The 18,187-nt window shown below is 40.0% G+C and overlaps 1 protein-coding gene and 1 pseudogene across 2 annotated transcripts in view; both read right to left on the bottom strand.

Moving 5' to 3' along the window:
* LOC309474716 (gap junction alpha-1 protein-like) overlaps window positions 1-9,597 on the bottom strand; it is a 103,323-nt pseudogene extending 93,726 nt beyond the window's left edge. Inside the window, exon 1 of the transcript XR_014211742.1 lies at window positions 9,543-9,597. The product of XR_014211742.1 is annotated as a gap junction alpha-1 protein-like (transcript). The remainder of the gene's footprint in view (window positions 1-9,542) is intronic.
* A 2,355-nt stretch (window positions 9,598-11,952) lies between these two features.
* On the bottom strand, window positions 11,953-13,535 carry LOC309496400 (uncharacterized protein; the record flags this gene model as incomplete). Its single annotated transcript, XM_082166394.1, has 2 exons — window positions 12,951-13,535; window positions 11,953-12,752 (listed from the first exon to the last, which is right to left on the bottom strand). The coding sequence occupies exons 1-2, from the start codon at window positions 13,471-13,473 to the stop codon at window positions 11,953-11,955; spliced, it is 1,323 nt and encodes a 440-aa protein (XP_082022520.1). The 5' UTR covers window positions 13,474-13,535.
* Window positions 13,536-18,187: the final 4,652 nt, after the last annotated feature.

Genomic DNA, 18,187 nt, shown 5'->3' with positions numbered 1-18,187 from the left:
TAAAAATGTATTCCGTTACAGTTACAAATTACTTCATAAAAAAAGTATTCAGTAACGTAATCCAAGTACTATAATATGAAAGTAATGTAACTGATTACTTTTGGATTACTTCAAGGTCACGTATATAAATAAAGTCAAGCAAGAAGAAATATAAAAAAAAATTTAAAAAAAGTATTTATAAAAAATTTGGTCCAGTGTACAATATTTGCAAAATATACACACATGCCTGAATATATATTTATGTAAAGGGCTATACAGACATCTAGTGGCTAATGTATGGTATTACAGATTATTTTGTTTTATTTTTTACACATTTTTAACTAAAAAATAAAAACACAACATTTAACATTTTTACACAATCTACATATTAGTTTATTTTAAAATAGGCCTACATGTTGACTAAAGCCGTGATCTTTCTTAATTTGCCTGACTGGATGTGGGGCGTTGGCAGTGGGAGTTCCCCTACGTTACCTAGACAGCGAACATCCCGTTACGTGAGAAAAGAATAAGAAAGGACATTTTGGGTACTAAAAAAGCTACTCTCCTAATTTCTACAAAATAGCAGCGGAATTTCCATGAATTAAAAGCGATTTTACCCGCAGGCAGCATCGTTTCTACTAGCAGCAGTGATTCAATCTGCATCTGAGGAGATTGTAGAAAGCTGTTATTTGCACATGCACCAGCGCGTGGCACACGTGAGTCATTACTGGCAACAGAACCAGGAACTACTGTATAATCAAGCAGCGCTTAAAATAGTGTTGTTATGCCAAAATACTGATTTATTTAGTTTTAAATGAAACCATTGTAATCCTGAAAGTATTCCCCCTTTTTTCAAAATGTAACTATAATCTGATTACTACATTTTTTGACGTAACTGTAACGGATTACAGTTACTGGATTTTTGTATCCTGATTACATAACGCCGTTACATGTATTCCGTTACTCCCCAACCCTGCTTAGAAGACGCAGTGTGTTTGAACTTGAAGTCCATGTATAGCTACGCAAATAATAATAATTTTATATTATTTTATTATAACATTTAATAGGCTATATTTAGAAGAGGCTTTTATGCAAAAAAGGAACAAAGCTGAGCGTGGAGCGCGCACTGCATGACACGGAGGCGCGGCCGCAAACACTTGCATTTTCCTATCAACAGTGGAAACAACTTATACTCTATCATTTCTGGTCAGACAGAAAATAATAATACATTATTCTCAACCACTTTTATTTGTGTAAACTCACAATAACAAGAAAATGCTGTGCTTTTGTAAAATAAAAGAAACAATCAGACGCACATGATCTCCGTAAACTGGGGCGCGAGAACTGAAACAAAATATAGCCTGTGTAGGCTAAAGCTTGAAATGTCCACTTTAAAACGAACAAATTCGAATCGAAAGCTAATACCTTCTGATTATGTAGGCTAATCCGTATGAAAGTTGCATTTCTCTCTAAAAGCGCATCTGATAACAGCGGAGATGGAGATGTGATTTTAGCCGACACTTAGAAAACAATAGTTTATTAATTATATTAATGGCTCTTCTCATTCAGCACTGCGGGAAATACATCAATTCCAGTTTCTAATTTGGCCTTAGAAAACCAGTAAAATCGACATGTTTTCCATATTAATTTGTGAATATTTTAAATGTTTACTAAAGGGGCAAAAAGTCATAAATAAAGCACAGCAGTTGTGTGTAGCCAGTTCAAATTAAAATTTTGGTGTTCAACTTGTTTTAAGAAGACAACAACCGTTCATTTTTCGTTTTTCAATTAGGGGTTAAAAAAGGAAAAACAAATAGACACAAAAGTTGCCTACATGGATCACTTGGACAGAACACGAGACAGAATTATTTATTAAATTCATAAAAGAAACAATAATTAGCCTATAGGAATACTGGATTCTAAATCTCAAAGAAATGCCACAATCGGAGCAGAAATGAGGGCGAAACACCCAGAAACTCCTTAGGGGGAGACCGGGGATGGTTGTAACACGGGTCAGTTGTAACAACTCCAATATGTCCAATCAGGAACTAGTTACAAATCACCTGATTCACTTCGCACAAGCTCAGTTTAGTTCTTATTCCACATGTGAAAAAGTAGAGCCCTGTTGGAGACACAGCACATGTTAGAGTGGAAAAAACAAATTTGAGGTATGAAAGTAACTTTTTTTACTTTTTTTGTTTTTGTTATGGGAATTTCTGCTTTGTAGTTAAACTCCTCAAACTTTTATTATGTTTATTGTGTGTCTGTGTAGATATTTTCCATGCAAGTTGTTAGTGCTAATGTTTTGCCTGTTAGCTGTAAGGTGAGCTAGTTCATGGCTACATGACTCTGGGTTAGTTGGAACAACAAGACTCTGGGTTAGTTGTAACAACAATGAAACGTTATAACCTACCCCAAGAAAATTTAGTTAAATTTATATATGTTTTATTTGAATTTCAGTATGCCTAGGTCTTGGAAGAGAAAGACAGACAGAGGAGTTTCTCTCACAATTTTGAGGAAAGCATCAGATGAGACAAAGGGAAAGTCTATAAGATCTGTGGCAAAGTTGTATGGTATTTTTATGTATACAATTTTTTGAGTTCAAGTTCAATTTATAATGGTAATTACTATGACTAGTTATATTGAAAAGTCAGTGTTGAATAAAAACCTTTCAAAATATTTTTTTTTGTCAAAATCCTTATTTCATGATGTTACATATCACCCCGGTGGATATCATAATGTTACATCTCACCCCAGGGTATGTTACAACTAACCCAGACTATGGGGTGAATTGTAACATTTCACTCCTCGTGTTTGAAACTAAACCATGCATTTTCTGTTTGTGTTGCAAAGATAATAGCTATGTCATTTAATAGCAGACACTTGTAACTAGTTTGGATCACATTTTGAACACACTGACTTAAAAGTACTAAAAGCTATAGACAGAAAGGTCAAAATTGTTACAACCATCCCCGGTCTCCCTATATGTGTCGTTCGGGGGTCTTTCCCTGCCATTAATGCTTGGATAACACGCCACGTCTCCTTCCATTAATAATAATAATAATGTCTAATGCGGTGGCTGTGATATTATAACCAACGTCCGTTGCCGTGATTTTTGGAATGACTTATCGCGAGAGAAAAAAAGACGTTTTAGTCGCATAACATCGGTTAATGGAAACGCCGTCATTTCGCAATAGTTTTTTATCGATATTTAGATAATAGCGCAAAACATTTGTGCAAATCTGTAATGGAAACGCTTTTTTGTTTTTACAGAAAGTTTTTACTGCGGTAATGTTAGTGATAGGCTAGCGTTAGCTTAGCTAAGGCCTCCCGCAGACCTTCACTTTATAATAAGGTTTCATTTGTTAACATTAGTTAATATTAATTACAATTAACTAACCATGAACAATACATCTGTTACTGTATTTGTTAATGTTAGTTAATATAAATACTAACAGTTGTTCATTGTTTGGTCATGTTACTTCACACTGTGCATTAACTAAGGTTAACAAACAGCCTACAACATTTTATATTAATAATGCATTAGTATATGTAGAAATTAACATTAAAAAAGATTAATAAATGATGTAGAAGTGCAGTTAATTTTTAGTTTGTCAACTAATGATGGTATTCTCTTCTGCTCACCAAGACTGTGGTTATTTAATAAAAAATACAGCAATATTGTGAAATATCATTACATTCTATAGTAAAATATTGGCTAATTTATTCCTGTGATCAAAGCTATAATTTTCAGCATCATTTCTCCAGTCTTCGGTGTCACATGATCCTTCAGAAATCACTCTAATATGATGATTTGATGCTCAAGAAACATTTATGATTATTATCAATGTTGAAAACAGTTGTACTGCTTCATATTTTTGTGGAAACAACTATACCATTCAAACATCTGTAGTAAGTTTAATACTTTTATTAACCAAGGATGTCTTAAATCGATCGAAATTAAGTCAATGACATTAAAAATGTTACAAATTAATGTCTTATAAATGTCTTAATTTAATATGTCAAAAATGTTAAGCAGCACAATCGTTTTCAGCATTGATAATAATAATAAGAAATGTTACCTGAGTTCCAAATCAGCATATTAGAATGATTTCTGAAGGACCGTGTGATATCTGATTCTGATCAATTTAAATGAATGTTTAAGTAATTGATATAGGCCTACCAGTTTATCCCTTAACTGATCTACATTATAGAAGAAATATAAATCAGGGCTCAGAAGCTTATTAGCTGGAGGTTGATGTTTTTTTGCAAATTTTTTTTTTCTTAACAGGAGCTGTAAGGAAAAAACAGTCTTCTACCAGTGCAGCAGATAGTGGAATAGGTTCTTGCGGCATCCGTTGATTTAACCTTTGACCCGTGACAGCGGCTGGAAGGAACGTTCAAGAGCCAAAGAGGCCTTAACTGAGGTAAATTTCAGATATAAGAAGCACAGCACAGTACAGAACAGCCGTCAGATTCTTTATTTAGTGTGACAATTACATGAATATCTAAAATATTTCTTCTTGGTCTTTTTTTTTCTTTTTCAGATGCCTCATGGGAATTAAACGGCACATATGAAGTGGTTTGTAATACCATGGCTTTCCTGTCCTGTCCTTGATGTGTTTACAGTTCATTCTATAAAATTATTTTGGTAACACTTTACATTAAGGTTCATTGGTTAACATTAGTTAACTACCTTAGTTAACATGAACTAAGAATGAACTGCACTTCTTCAGCATTTATTAATCTTAGTTAATATAAATTTCAACATTTACGAATACATTAAAATCAAACGTGATTTGTTAGCATTAGTTAATGCGCTATGAACTAACATGAACAAAACAATGAACAGCTGGATTTTTATTAACTTACATTAACAAACATGAATAAATACTGTATGTTTGGCTCATTGTTAGTTCATGTTAGTTAACTAATGAAACTTATTGTAAAGTGTTGCCATTATTTTTTGTATGTTTTTTCTTTGCAGCTTTTCACTGCCTCTGATCAATGCCACATTTTTTTGGGATAAATAATACATTCATGAGGCTTATGTCACTACACAACATGAATACCCATTCAAAACATTCTTTCAAATATACATTGAGAAAAGTTCTGAGCTTGTGTCACTGTTTTAAAGGGAAAGTTCACTGAGAAATGAAAATTTGCTCTTAATTTATTCAACCTCAAGCCATCCAAGATATAGGTGACTGTTTTTCAGTTAAACAGTAAAGAAGATTTTTAGCTGAAACTGTGGTCTTTGGTGATTCATATAATGCAATTCAATGGCTACTGTCACTTTGAGAGTAAAAAACAAACATATTACAGGCAAAACACGACTGCCGTGACAGGACTGTTTGCAGAGGCTGTGGATTACAGGTAATAATGTTGTAAATAATGTTCAGTTTCTTTGACAGACTAATTGTTTTGCTTCATACGACCTCAATGAATCGTCAGGAGCCACAGGTATTAATTTTGTTTTCCCTGTAATGTTTTTTTAACTCTCAAACTGACTGTAGCTATCGACTTGCATTATACGAATCATCAAGGACCACATTTTCAGCTAAAAATCTTCTTTACTGTTCAACTTGTAGTTGCGTAGCTGTCAATAGAGGGAAAGAAATCTCAGATTTCATTAAAAAGATCAATTAATTTGTGTTCAGAAGATGAATGAAAGTCTTACGGGTTTGGAACGACATGAAAGTGAGTAATTAATGACAGAATTAAAATTTTTTGTGTGAACTATCCCGTTAACGGCAAGGAGAGACTTAAGTGTTTTATATAAACTTTGAGTACTTGTGCAAAAATGATCAAAATAAAAATAAAAGATGCACAGTGGCACTGTTTTGCATTGTTTTGTGAATTTGTTTTAATATGCTTAATAAATAAAAAAATTATCAAAAGATAAAGCCCTTGAATATGTCAAATTTATTGTCCAAATAATTTTTCTTTGAATGCATGTTTACTGTGAAGTAGTGGCTGTGAGTTAGTGTTGACACTAGATTATCAGGTGGTATTTTAGTGTAAAAAAGTACAGTAATTCAACTTTTTATTGCCTAAGCATTTTGTGTTAAAAACAGAAAAAAATATCAGTGGCATAAGACCATAAGATTAGATCATGTAAATGAGAAGATTCATGAAATTCTAGATATGTATACTACTTAGAGCGAGCGAGTGTGTTTGTGTACTGTAAACAAAATGAGCTGGCCCTGATCCGGCATGATTCTGGACCAGATCTGGCCCACAATTGGGCCAAATCGCCATAAAGGAATCCGGAGCTGGCCCAGTTCTGGTCCAGATGAGAAAAAAACAGATCCGTGCCGGTGTTGGCCCGTTGTGCCAAAAGACACCGGCCCGAGTCCGTTGCGCGGATCTGGCCCAGAACTTACGAAGTGTCTGGGCCAGATCTGGGCCAGATGATTTTTGCTATCTGGGGGGACACCTGTCACCGGAAGGGGCGGGACACCGGAAGGGGCGGGACATGTCACCGGAAGGGGCGTGGCACCTGTCAATAAATATTTTTTTGACAGGAGGTCCAGGGTATCAACTACTCCTGTAAAATAAAAATCTGAAGTTGAATGTTGAAATTTGCACTCGCATACAATAGTCACAAACCTGTATTCTGAATCTGAAGCATGCAGACAAGTAGTCACAAATGTGTAAAATGCCATTCACAGAAATACAACGACAGACACAAACTTGTAATATATATTTTGCGTTTAATCTTACGTTCACATTCGCAGTACTACCTCAAATAGGCACTTGCAATTTCTCAAATCTGTCACTGCAATTTCAAATTTCGCGCCTTGACTTTTGCTACTCTTTTCGCGATATATCAGGTGCAAAACTAACTTGTGCACTTGAAACTCAGAGGCGGCGAGAGAGAAAGGGGGGCGGGAGTGGGGGGTTCAAAGGAGCCGTTTTATTGGTTGGCAGCTAGCCAATGAAATGGTCACGAAACCCGCGTGCACTGAAACACTAACATGGCTTAATGCATTAGACTGATATTAAAAGAAATAAACGATATTATCAAACTCAGTAAACACAATGCTTATAATGCATACTACAGAAAAGCAGATGAGCAAAGTCACCGTTCGCTGGAAACAATTCACTTGAAATGGTTCACTTGAACAGCTCACTTAGAACGGTTCAATCAAGATGATTCACTCGAGATGACTCGCTCGTGACAGAACAGCACACACACAAAAACAGAACCAAAACAGAACCAAAACAGAACAGCAGCTGATGAGGCACAGCGCGAACAAAAGCCTTATGACGAGGCACAGGGCAGATAATGCTCATTCAGAACGTCGGGATCGTCCTCATCGCATGCCTAAAAACAAACCAGAAGGTGTTACACTGAGAGTTCTTCTCCCTTGGCTTACGCTCGAACAGTATACTCACGACGAAGCATGCTGTCCCAGAATCACTATCCCCAAACTATTCGGTAGATAGAGCCGAATGTCTCCGACAAGCTCGTTGGCATGAAGCGCCGATAGATCGTACACTAAGCATACAGATCAGTCAGATTACTCGCCTAGTCAAAGCAAACCATAAAACTTCATCTACAAACCACCGTCACATACAAAGACTTCTCTTGCCTGTCTCCAATGTCCACATTCAACTCTCCAAACAAGCACATAGACCCGCAAACAGCACCGCCAGTGGATAAACAGCTTCGGCAAACTTTTACGATCAGCACATTTTACGCTAACTCTAGCAGAAAGCAGCAGGGCTCATGGATGACGTCACGGCCCCGGATAATGACGCATGCCAAGGAACTGGTAGCTCATGTTCTTATACGCACCGGGCGCCTGGCCATTGGCCAAACACTAAACGATGACGTAGGAGGTAGGAGGGGTAATAACCCTTCCTGCTACATATATATTTAAACAGAATGACATATATAGAATGTCCTGAATGTTAGCTTGTTTATTGTGCCCAAGAGCATGATCTATTTAAGTCCATGTCATTTAACATATGCTTCTGTCCACTGCTCGAGAGCTGTAGTTTCAACCACGTAAGTTTGTTCATTAGAACTATGGTTCCCTTTCAGTCAGTCACTCTCGATGTCATGTAGGAATCTCGCTAGAGATGCCAAACTACTTTGAGTTGTGCAAAACAGTTTTCACAGATGTTCGGAGCGCTGTGTGAGAGCGCTAAAAAACTGTTCTGACAGCTGGTTAGACCTTCAAAGAGTGAAAGCACATGATAGGCTGTACTATCCCTATCTGAGTTGCTGTGTCTGTTCCCCTGCGTGATTCAGCACTGAGAGAGAGCAATTATCTAAAAGGACAAGGGAGGACGAGGAGCAGGTCTTGCTAGTTGCGCCATACTGACCCAACCGGACCTGGTTCCCAGAACTCCTCGCAACAGCCCCTCACTGGCCCATTCCTCTGAGCAAGAACCTTCTTTCCCAGAGATGGGACACCATGTCTGGTCCCTGAATGGGAAGCAGAGGTTCTAGGTGACTTACCCCCAGAGGTACTTAACACCATCACATCAGTGTGAGCACCATCTACAACTCATGCTTACGCCTTGAAGTAGAACCTGTTCATTGAGTGGTGTTCCTCTCACCGAGAGGACCCCCGAAGATGTTTGATTAGCGCCATGCTTTCCTTTCTGCAGCACGGGTTGGAGTAAAGGCTGTCTACCTCCACCCTCAAAGTTTATGCTGCCCGCTATTTCCGCATATCACGAGTTGGCAAGTTCGGGCTTAGGGGGGCGAGACGGTTAAATCCTCCTCAACCTCCCTCCATAAGCTCTTACAGTTTTCAAAAAAAAAAAAAAAAAAAAAAAATTCCAAAAAGTAAAGTATTTTGAGCTTGTGTTCACCACAGACCTTATTCCAGCCTTTTAACCAAAAACACATAAAAAAAAACATTGACTTTGGGACAGTGGAACCGGAAGTGCTAAAATGCTCACTCGTTTTGGGGTTTTGGCCTACAAATTTATATCATATCTGCACCATTCTTTTTGCTTAAAGCCTTTGAAGCCGAAGCTCGCGATTATGGTAAAGAAGTGTTACATATCCGACACACGCTTGAGGTATTCGGCCAATCACAACCCATTTGGTCAGCTGGCCAATCAGAGCACACTGAGCTTTTTCAGAAAAGGGACTTTGTAGAAATCAGCATGTTTCAGACAGACTGGGCATAGAGGAGCTGCCATGGACATTATGTGAATAATAATGTGTTTCCTAAACATTAAAACATGTTAACCTAGTATATCCAATAAACAAAATAATGAACTTTTAAAACAACATCATATGACCGCTTTAAAGTAAATCGTATTTGCTGTTAGGGTTTAGGACTTTCTCTCTTTTGCTTTATGACATAAAAGTTCTCAAGCAAATGCTATAATGACACTTTTTACAGAAAGTGAGTTGACATCTGATAAATGCCTTATTAACATGAAGAAAACATGGATGAACAGGTATGACATTGATTGACTGGGGATTGTGGGGACTAAGACCATTATTGATTTATTTATTTAGCAAATGTCAGTTCTTCCAGTCATATTACTGCCAATTTGAAGAAAAAAAAAAGACTTTCTATAAAGCTTACCTGGAAAGAAGTAAAATGAGGAGAGGCCTGTAGGGACTTACTCCATTACTCCTGAAGATCAGTCACCAAATCCAAAGCAAAGTGACTATGAGTAAACTGAGGCTTTCAAACATTCCCTGCTTATGTGACCGAGTGAATAAGGATTCTGTACGGGGTGGGCGTGTGTTTAGTTCACTATAAATAGCGCAACAGTCAGTAGACGGTACAACCTCCTGACGTTCTGACCTTTTCCGTCTCCTTCCGGTATTGTGACCCCGAAGCACCATAGCAAGGTAGAAAGTCCTTGATGCAAGAGAGAGCACGTGGGCATTTGAATGGGGTTAGTGTCGAGCGCTGGATGCTGTGTTTAACCCATAGCAACGAGCTGTATTACCCAGTTTATAATTCACTTTTGGAGTACATCAGAGGGAGGAAGTCCTTGATGCAAGAGTGAGAGCGCGTGGGCGTTTGAATGGGGTTAGTGTCGAGCGCTGGATGCCGTGTTTAACCCATAGCAATGAGCTGTAATACCCAGTTTATATTTTACTTTTGGATTTTATCAGAGATCTTTCTGTTTGGAGTCCTATACATGTGGACCTCTGACGTCTAGGCCCTGCTGTTTTGTTTGTGATTTATTTTTGTAAATTGTTTTTATCATTTGAGTTTGGTTTAGACCAACCACTGTGGTGTATGTGATGCGTAAATGGGAGTTTTAATCTATATCCCTTTTTGTCTTAGGAGCCAGCCTGTGTGGGAGTGCCTTTCTCTGGGGTCGTCTGGGCTTTTCCCTTCACTGCATGTGGCGTGAGATTTCCTGCACTGCATGTGTATTGGTTTGGGAGTGTAGAGTGGTTTGTATTATTCACTGTACTTTTCTTAGAAGTGGTTTTATTAATCTCATTGAGAACCGTGCACGTGTGGTGTGTACTCTTAGGGCGGCGGGTCCGTGGCCCAATGATTTTTCCTCTTTTTCACACAGGCTTGGTCTCTCCTACTGTAAGACGGGTGGGTTGTGAAATCTAATTGACCTAACGTCTATGTGTATTCAATTCTTATTCCATTAATAGTTAAAAGTGCTTGATTCAGAGAATTATGCTTCATTGTCAATAAAATTATTTGAGCTTGAAAGCCACGTCTTCGTTCTTCTATCAAGTATTGTCTATTTGAACTTGTGTTGCTGTTATTTCCGTGGGTATATAACCCCGGTGGCGTAGTCGGGACTAAGTTAGGCAGAAACGTCACGGTTACATCTGGCGTGGTCGGCACTATTATCTGTTTTGCTGGTGTAAAACGAGACGTGGCTTCCAAGGGTAATAGTTTTTTTATACCTAGCGGTTGGTGTGGTTTTTTTTTCTTGTTTTTTTTCTTTCTCTTGTTTTTTTTTTTTTTTGCAAAACAGCAGTGGCCTATCAACGGGAAGGTATTTCACCAGGAGATTGCTTCTGGTGAGGACGGGTCAGGGTACCATGCCTTTTGGATACTGGATCAATGGTGTCCACGGTAACAGAAAGTTTTTTTCCCCAACATTTTAGTGAACAACTGCATTCTTGTAATTGGTTACAACTCAAAGCTGCTAATGGGCTTGATATACCCTATTTTGGTTATGCAGAAGTGAATGTTGAGGTTTTGGGAAAATTTATACCAAAGAAGGGGATCCTTGTGGTAAAAGACACCCCTGGCTTATGGTAAAAAACAAATATTCCAGGTGTTCTGGGAATGAACATTATTGGCGAGTGTTACGACTTGTTGTTCAGTCAGCATGGTGCTTCTCTTTTCAGCCTCCCATGTGTCCAGCAGGCCCCTAAGGAGTGGCAACAGGCTCTCCAGTTTTGTCATAATACTCCTTCGTCGGGTAGGCCCAGCACCGGGATTGCAAGAGTTAGGGGTTGGTACCCTGTCCACTTACCAGGGGGCGCCATGAAATTAGTGGCAACTACCTGCTCTCAGAACCTTACTGACCGGTCTAAGACTGTTGTTTTTGAGCCATTTTCTAATGTTATGCTCCCTGCTGGACTACTAGTGGTTCCTGCTATAGTACAGACGTTTAAGGGTACTGCTTATGTTCCTGTGATTAACGTTAGTAGTATTGATGCTCGTGTCCCTTCACGCTGCGCCTTGGGGACGTTAAAGCCAGGACAAATAGTTAGCTTACCTGCAGGAGTTGAGGAGGTTCCTTTTCCATTGGGGGTGGGGGAAGTTCAGGCAACAGTTAGTATGCAACAAGGGCAAGTTGATAAAGTACAACAGCTGATACAGTCAGTTGAGTTACATTTTTACATTTAGTCATTTAGCAGACGCTTTTGTCCAAAGCGACTTACAAATTGGGACTAAATTAAGCAAGTCATCGTGAAGAGGCAAAAAACAACGCAAGAAGTGCTCAAAATACGAAGTTCAGGCATTATTCAGAGTAGCATAAGCATTTTTTTTTTTTTTATGAGGTTAAGTGCTCACAGAAGAGAAGAGTTTTCAGCTCTTTTTTGAATGTTGTCATGGATTCTGCATTCCGGATGCCGGTGGGGAGATCATTCCACCAGCATGGAACTGTGAATGAGAATGTTCTGGAAAGTGATTTTTTGGCTCTCTGTGATGGGACCACGAGACGTCGCTCGTTGACCGACCGAAGGCTTCTGGTAGGGATGTAGACTTGTAGGAGTGAGTGAAAGTAGGAGGGAGCTGAGCCTGTGACAGATCTGTAAGCAAGCGTCAGTGCCTTGAACTTGATGCGAGCAGAGAGAGGTAGCCAGTGCAGTGAGATGAACAATGGAGTGACGTGGGCCCTCTTCGGCTCGTTGAAGACAAGACGAGCTGCAGCGTTCTGAATCATTTGTAGAGGTTTAGTTGCACATGATGGAAGTCCAGCCAGAAGAGCATTGCAGTAGTCAAGCCTAGTAATGACCAGGGCCTGGACGAGAAGTTGTGTTGCATGCTCAGTTAGGAAAGGCCTGATCTTCCTGATGTTGTGCAGTGCAAACCTGCATGATCGAGCTGTCTTTGAAATGTGATCTGTGAAGGTCAGCTGGTCATCAACTGTTACTCCAAGATTTCTGACCGACCTTGATGGGGTGATTGATGATGAGTCTAGCTGGATAGTGAAGTCGTGTTGCAGAGACGGATTGGCAGGGAGGACGAGAAGCTCAGTCTTTGCCAGGTTGAGCTGCAGGTGATGTTCCTTCATCCATGTCGAGATGTCCGCCAGACAGCTTGAGATCCGTGCAGCTACTGTGGGATCATCTGGTTGAAATGAGAGGAAGAGCTGTGTGTCATCAGCATAGCAGTGGTAGGAGAAACCATGTGCCTGTATGATGTGTCCCAGTGATGTGGTGTAGATGGAGAAGAGGAGGAGACCAAGAACTGAACCCTGAGGAACCCCTGTGGTCAGATGATGTGCTCTGGATGCCTCGCCTCGCCATGCGACCCTGAAGGACCTACCTGTGAGATAGGACTCAAACCAGTGGAGGGAGGTTCCTGTGATGCCCAGTGCTGAGAGGCTGGACATAAGGATCTGATGATTCACAGTGTCGAAGGCAGCAGACAGATCCAGAAGAATGAGAACTGAGGATTTGGAAGCAGCTTTTGCGATCCGTAGGGCTTCTGTGACCGACAGTAATGCAGTCTCAGTTGAGTGCCCTTTCTTGAAGCCGGATTGGTTGGCGTCCAGCTGGTTGTTCAGAGACAAGAATGATGTTACTTGATTGAAAACAGCTCTTTCAAGTGTTTTTGCAATGAATGGTAGGAGAGAGATAGGTCTGTAATTGTCTACAAATGATGTGTTTAGTGTTAGTTTTTTAAGCAGTGGGGTTACCCGAGCCTGCTTGAATGCAGTAGGGAAAGTGCCAGTATGGAGGGATGAGTTGATGATGTGTGTGAGTGCTGGTAGGAGTGTGGGAGAGATGGCTTGTAGAAGGTGTGAGGGGATGGGGTCTAGAGGGCAGGTGGTAGGATGACTGGACATAATAAGTTTAGATACTTCTTCCTTGGTTAGCGGAGAGAAGGAGGAGAGAAGGTTAATGGCTGTGGGAGAGGTTGGTCTGGGTTCCTGTGTGTGTGGAGCTGAGAACTGACTGCTGATAGTTGTTGTTTTGTCGGTGAAGAAGTTAGCAAAATCGTGAGCAGTGAAAGAGGAGGTTGGTGGTGGTGGGGGTGGACAGAGGAGAGAGTTGAATGTCTTGAAGAGTGATCGTGAGTTAGAGGCGCTTTTGATCTTGTTGTGGAAGTGGGAAGATTTTGCAGCATGAACATCAACAGAAAATGAAGAGAGGAGAGATTGATACATACTCAGGTCAGATGTGTCTTTTGATTTGCGCCATTTCCTCTCCGCTGCCCTGAGTTCAGTCCGATGTTCACGAAGAACCTCAGATAACCAGGGGTTGGAGGGAGTAGCGCGTGCAGGCCTGGAGGAGAGAGGGCAGATTTTGTCTAGAGAAGAGGTTAGAGTGGAGAATAAGGTATCCGTTGCGGTATTCACATCCAGAGATGAGAATTGTGAGGGTGAGGGAAGAGAAGATGACACGGCAGAGGAAAGATTGGCGGGAGAAAGTGAGCGCAGGTTTCGTCTGAAAGTGACTGGTGGGAGGATTGGTGGTGCAGGGGTAGAGAGTTGTAGACTGAAAGTTATGAGGAAATGATCTGAAACATGGAGAGGTGTCACCAAAATGTTGTCTGTGATACAGTTGCGTGTGTAAACCAGGTCCAGTTGGTTGCCTGATTTGTGAGTACCTGTGGTGATGAGCCGTTTGAGATCGAAAGAGGCTAGGAGAGAAATGAAGTCTGTTGCATGTGGCTTTTCAAGATGAATGTTGAAGTCACCAAAGACTACAAGTGGGGTGCCGTCCTCAGGAAAAGAGGATAGGAGCACATCCAGCTCCTCTACGAAGTTACCCAGCTGACCTGGGGGGCGATAAATGACTACAAAATTGATCTTAATGGGAGTTGTAAGTGTAATAGCATGATATTCAAATGAGTTGTTGTTGCATAGAGAAGAGAGCGCTGAGTATTTCCAGTTGTTAGAAATGAGAAACCCTGTACCCCCACCCCTCCCAGACTGGCGAGGGGAGTGAGAGAAAGAGAAATTGCCAGAGAGAGCAGAGGGGGTTGCTGAGTCTTCTGGACGAATCCAGGTCTCAGTCAAGCCCAAGATACTAAGAGTAGAATGAGATGCAAAAGGCTGGAATAAAGTCAGCTTTATTGACTGCTGACTGACGATTCCATAGACCCACGGAAAGAGAGAGAGGTGTGTGAGAGGATGAGAGAATGGGACGCAGATTAGCAGTATTGCGCTGCCTTTTGTGAATGATGAAAGGGCGTTGCCGAGAGATAACAGGAATGTATTGAAAGCACATGTTGAATAAGGTGAAAAATAAGATAAAAAGTGGGAAGGGAAAGGGAAAAGGAGATACTTAAGTGCCTTCCTGGTGTCCTTTGCTCGGTGGAGTCGCGCAGGTAGAGTCGATGGTCTTTACCCGAGTCGGTCTTCACACGAGGAGGCTGAACACGAGAGCTGAACGCTTCCGCTGACGCTTCCGCGACAGCGCGTAGACTACAGAAATATAGTGCTGTCACTGCCTGAGTGAGGACAGCTGTGTCGCCAAGCAATTAAAGCAATAAAGCGAAAAAGTCCCGAATCGAAAGTGCTAAAAGCCAGTACTTAACCCTCTGAGGTCTGAGCTGTTTTCTGGGCTCTGGAGGTGTTCTGACATGCTCTGACATTTGTGTTTTTTTCTGTTACTAGTGACATTTTCATGGCTAAAGTCTAATTACACTGTATTCAGCACAAACTCTGCTACAATAATATATCAGCAGCATGTATGTAAAAGTTTGTAGTTTTGAGATAATGACATTTATGCGTGGTGTGTGAAAATACAAAAAAAAATTCTCACTGAAATAAGGCCATGAAACCCATACTGATTATTTCTTCACAAGACTTTTGAAAATTGTATGACATAGCCTAGAATATTTGCTCCAAAACTATGTGAAAATCACCCTGACTGCTCATTCAGATAAGACAATATATTGATTTAAAATTTCAAAGACGTGTTTTGTGTGACAAAGCCATATGCGAAGAGGCGTGATCATCTCATGAATATGCAAGGTTTTAACACCTGAGAAAGACAAAGACACTCCCCTAACTGCCCTATTAGGAGCGATCAGGCCCTGTCATTCAGAGCAACCTTGCACAAAGAATGAGGAGATTTAAAAAAGAATGGCTTTTAGATTGTTTGGATTTATTTACAACACAACACAATCCAAAAATACAAATGACAAAAGAGCACATTGAAAACAATGATCCAAAGACAGAGACCTTTGTGCCATTCCTAAAAACATTGTACATACCTTTAATTTCCAAGGTGTTTGATTTTCACTTTACCATGTTCATGTACAGAGACTCATGTGAATGTTGAAGTCAGCAGGACTCAGTTGCATCTGGTCCCTGAAAGAAAGAAAAAAAGAAAAAACTGTGAACATACTGATATCAAGAGAAACTATAGGGCTGCACGATTTTGGGAATAGATTTTAGATTTTTCTGGTTAAAATTTCTTTTTAAAATTCACAGAATACACACACACACACATGTTTCCAACAATATATAATGAACAGGTTTGTTGTGCCTTGTAGGCATAGGCTACGCAGTGCTGCATAAAATAATAATAACAATAAATTAAATCTTCCAAAAGATTTCAAGAACAACTACGCTAGAGAAAAATATATTGATCATCATATGTTACTTCAAATGTTTCCATTCGTTATGATGATATGAAATGAGATAATAGTAAAAACATAAAGCCTAATGTTTGGTGCATTTTTCCTTTCAAACGCAATCGCGCTCCAAAATATGATACTGTACATTCAAACGCACAGCGCGCTCCAAAATATGATACATTCAAACGCCATCGCGCTCCAAAATATTAAACATTATGGTTATACATATCTATGTTTGAGCAGATATCCACAAACAGTATTTAACAGTAAACACGGGTCTAAATAGTATAATATTCACCATATATCTAGCAACAGTTCAACTGCAATGTGAAGTTTATGCAACAATACCATAAACTAATAAGTACGAATTTCTTACCTTACATCTTTCTTGTCTTCAAATCGCGTTCTTCTTCTTCTGAGGTAAATCCATGTAAGCTCACAGCGTGTCTTCCAAACTCGACGAAAAGCAGAGACTTGTGAAGTGCTTTGGTGTTTTGTGTTTGAGGTAACGAGGGCGTTCGCGTTCCATGTGGAGATTTGCATGTGAATCTCTTTTGCGCGAGTGGGCGTGTCGAATTAAAAAGTAATTAGCAAGCGTTTGAGATACTGGACATCCTGTTGGTTTTATACAAATTACTTAAACAGAGAATATTTGTTTTCAGTTTGAATCTGATCATTTAAAAGTACACACTTAAATGTGTATAAAGGTATATGGCTCATAAATGTGTGAGAAGGATTCGCTGAGTTTTGTTTCAGTTTATAGACGTGCTCAAGAAAAAAAAGTTCACCGCGACGGAGAGGCAGAACGCACACCCTGTTTATTTTCTTTATTTTACAAAAGCACAATGTTTTGATTTGATTGTAAGTGGACACATACAAAAGTAGAAATATCACAGATTATTTTTTTATATTTCTTTTTTCTGTATAACCATAAATGACGGAGTAATTTAAGTTTATGTTGCTGCTATGTGAAAAAAATCCAGCAAAACGCGTCGGCGCGTTTCTCGACCTCAGAGGGTTAAGTGCAATTAAACAGCAATAATACTAGCCTAATAATAATTTCCACTCGCGGCTGTTAGTTAGAGTGTTAACGCGTCTAGATAAAATACAGATTTGTGAGAAGTTAGAAATGAAAAATAAGCAGACAATCGAACATACACTTACCTTGAGTCAAATACAATGCTGAATTACAGCAGAACTGGTGTATTTCGAAAAAACCCACTTGCGCGCTCTCGCCGCGTTCACTAAATGACTGCTGTCCCCTTCTCTGTCCCCGAGTTGTCCGCCTTCTCTGAGTCAGAGCAGAGTAAAGTAATTTTTCTGTTGACAAAGTATCAGTCAGTGTTTGCCACCCATGAGGGAGATCTAGGTTGTACTACCCTCATTAGTCATGAGATCCCCTTAACTGATGAGGCGCCTGTACGACAAAGGTATAGGCGCATTCCACCTGCTGAATATGACGTTGTGAAGGCACATATAAATCAGCTTTTGGAAAGTCAGGTAAAAAGGGAGAGTTGCAGCCCCTATGCGTCACCAATAGTCCTGGTGAAGAAAAATGCACCAAGTACATTTCAGCGACTCATGGAGCGCATGTTTGGGTCTCAGCACTTCCAAACTCTGTTGCTTTACCTTGATGATGTGATCGTATTTTCCAGTTCTATAGACCAACATTTGGAACGTTTGAACCAGGTTTTGAGCAGGCTTCACCAAGAGGGTCTTAAGGTGAAGTTAGAGAAGTGCTGTTTTTTCAAGACTGAGGTAAAATACCTGGGACATGTGATATCCAATAAGGGGGTTTCTACTGACCCTGAGAAGATTGTTGTTGTAGCCAATTGGCCTCGACCAACGGATATAGCAGCGCTAAGATCCTTTTTGGGGTTCTCTAGTTATTACAGACGATTTGTTAAAGACTTCTCAGTGGTGGCGGCTCCCTTGTATCATCTGATAGGATAAAAAGGGTGCGCGGAGAC

This window comes from Leuciscus leuciscus (genome assembly GCF_965113295.1).
Source record: "Leuciscus leuciscus genome assembly, chromosome: 1".
NCBI lineage: Eukaryota > Metazoa > Chordata > Actinopteri > Cypriniformes > Leuciscidae > Leuciscus > Leuciscus leuciscus.
The sequence above is the reverse complement of the archived record's forward strand: the minus strand, read 5'-3'. Positions and strand labels throughout refer to the sequence as shown.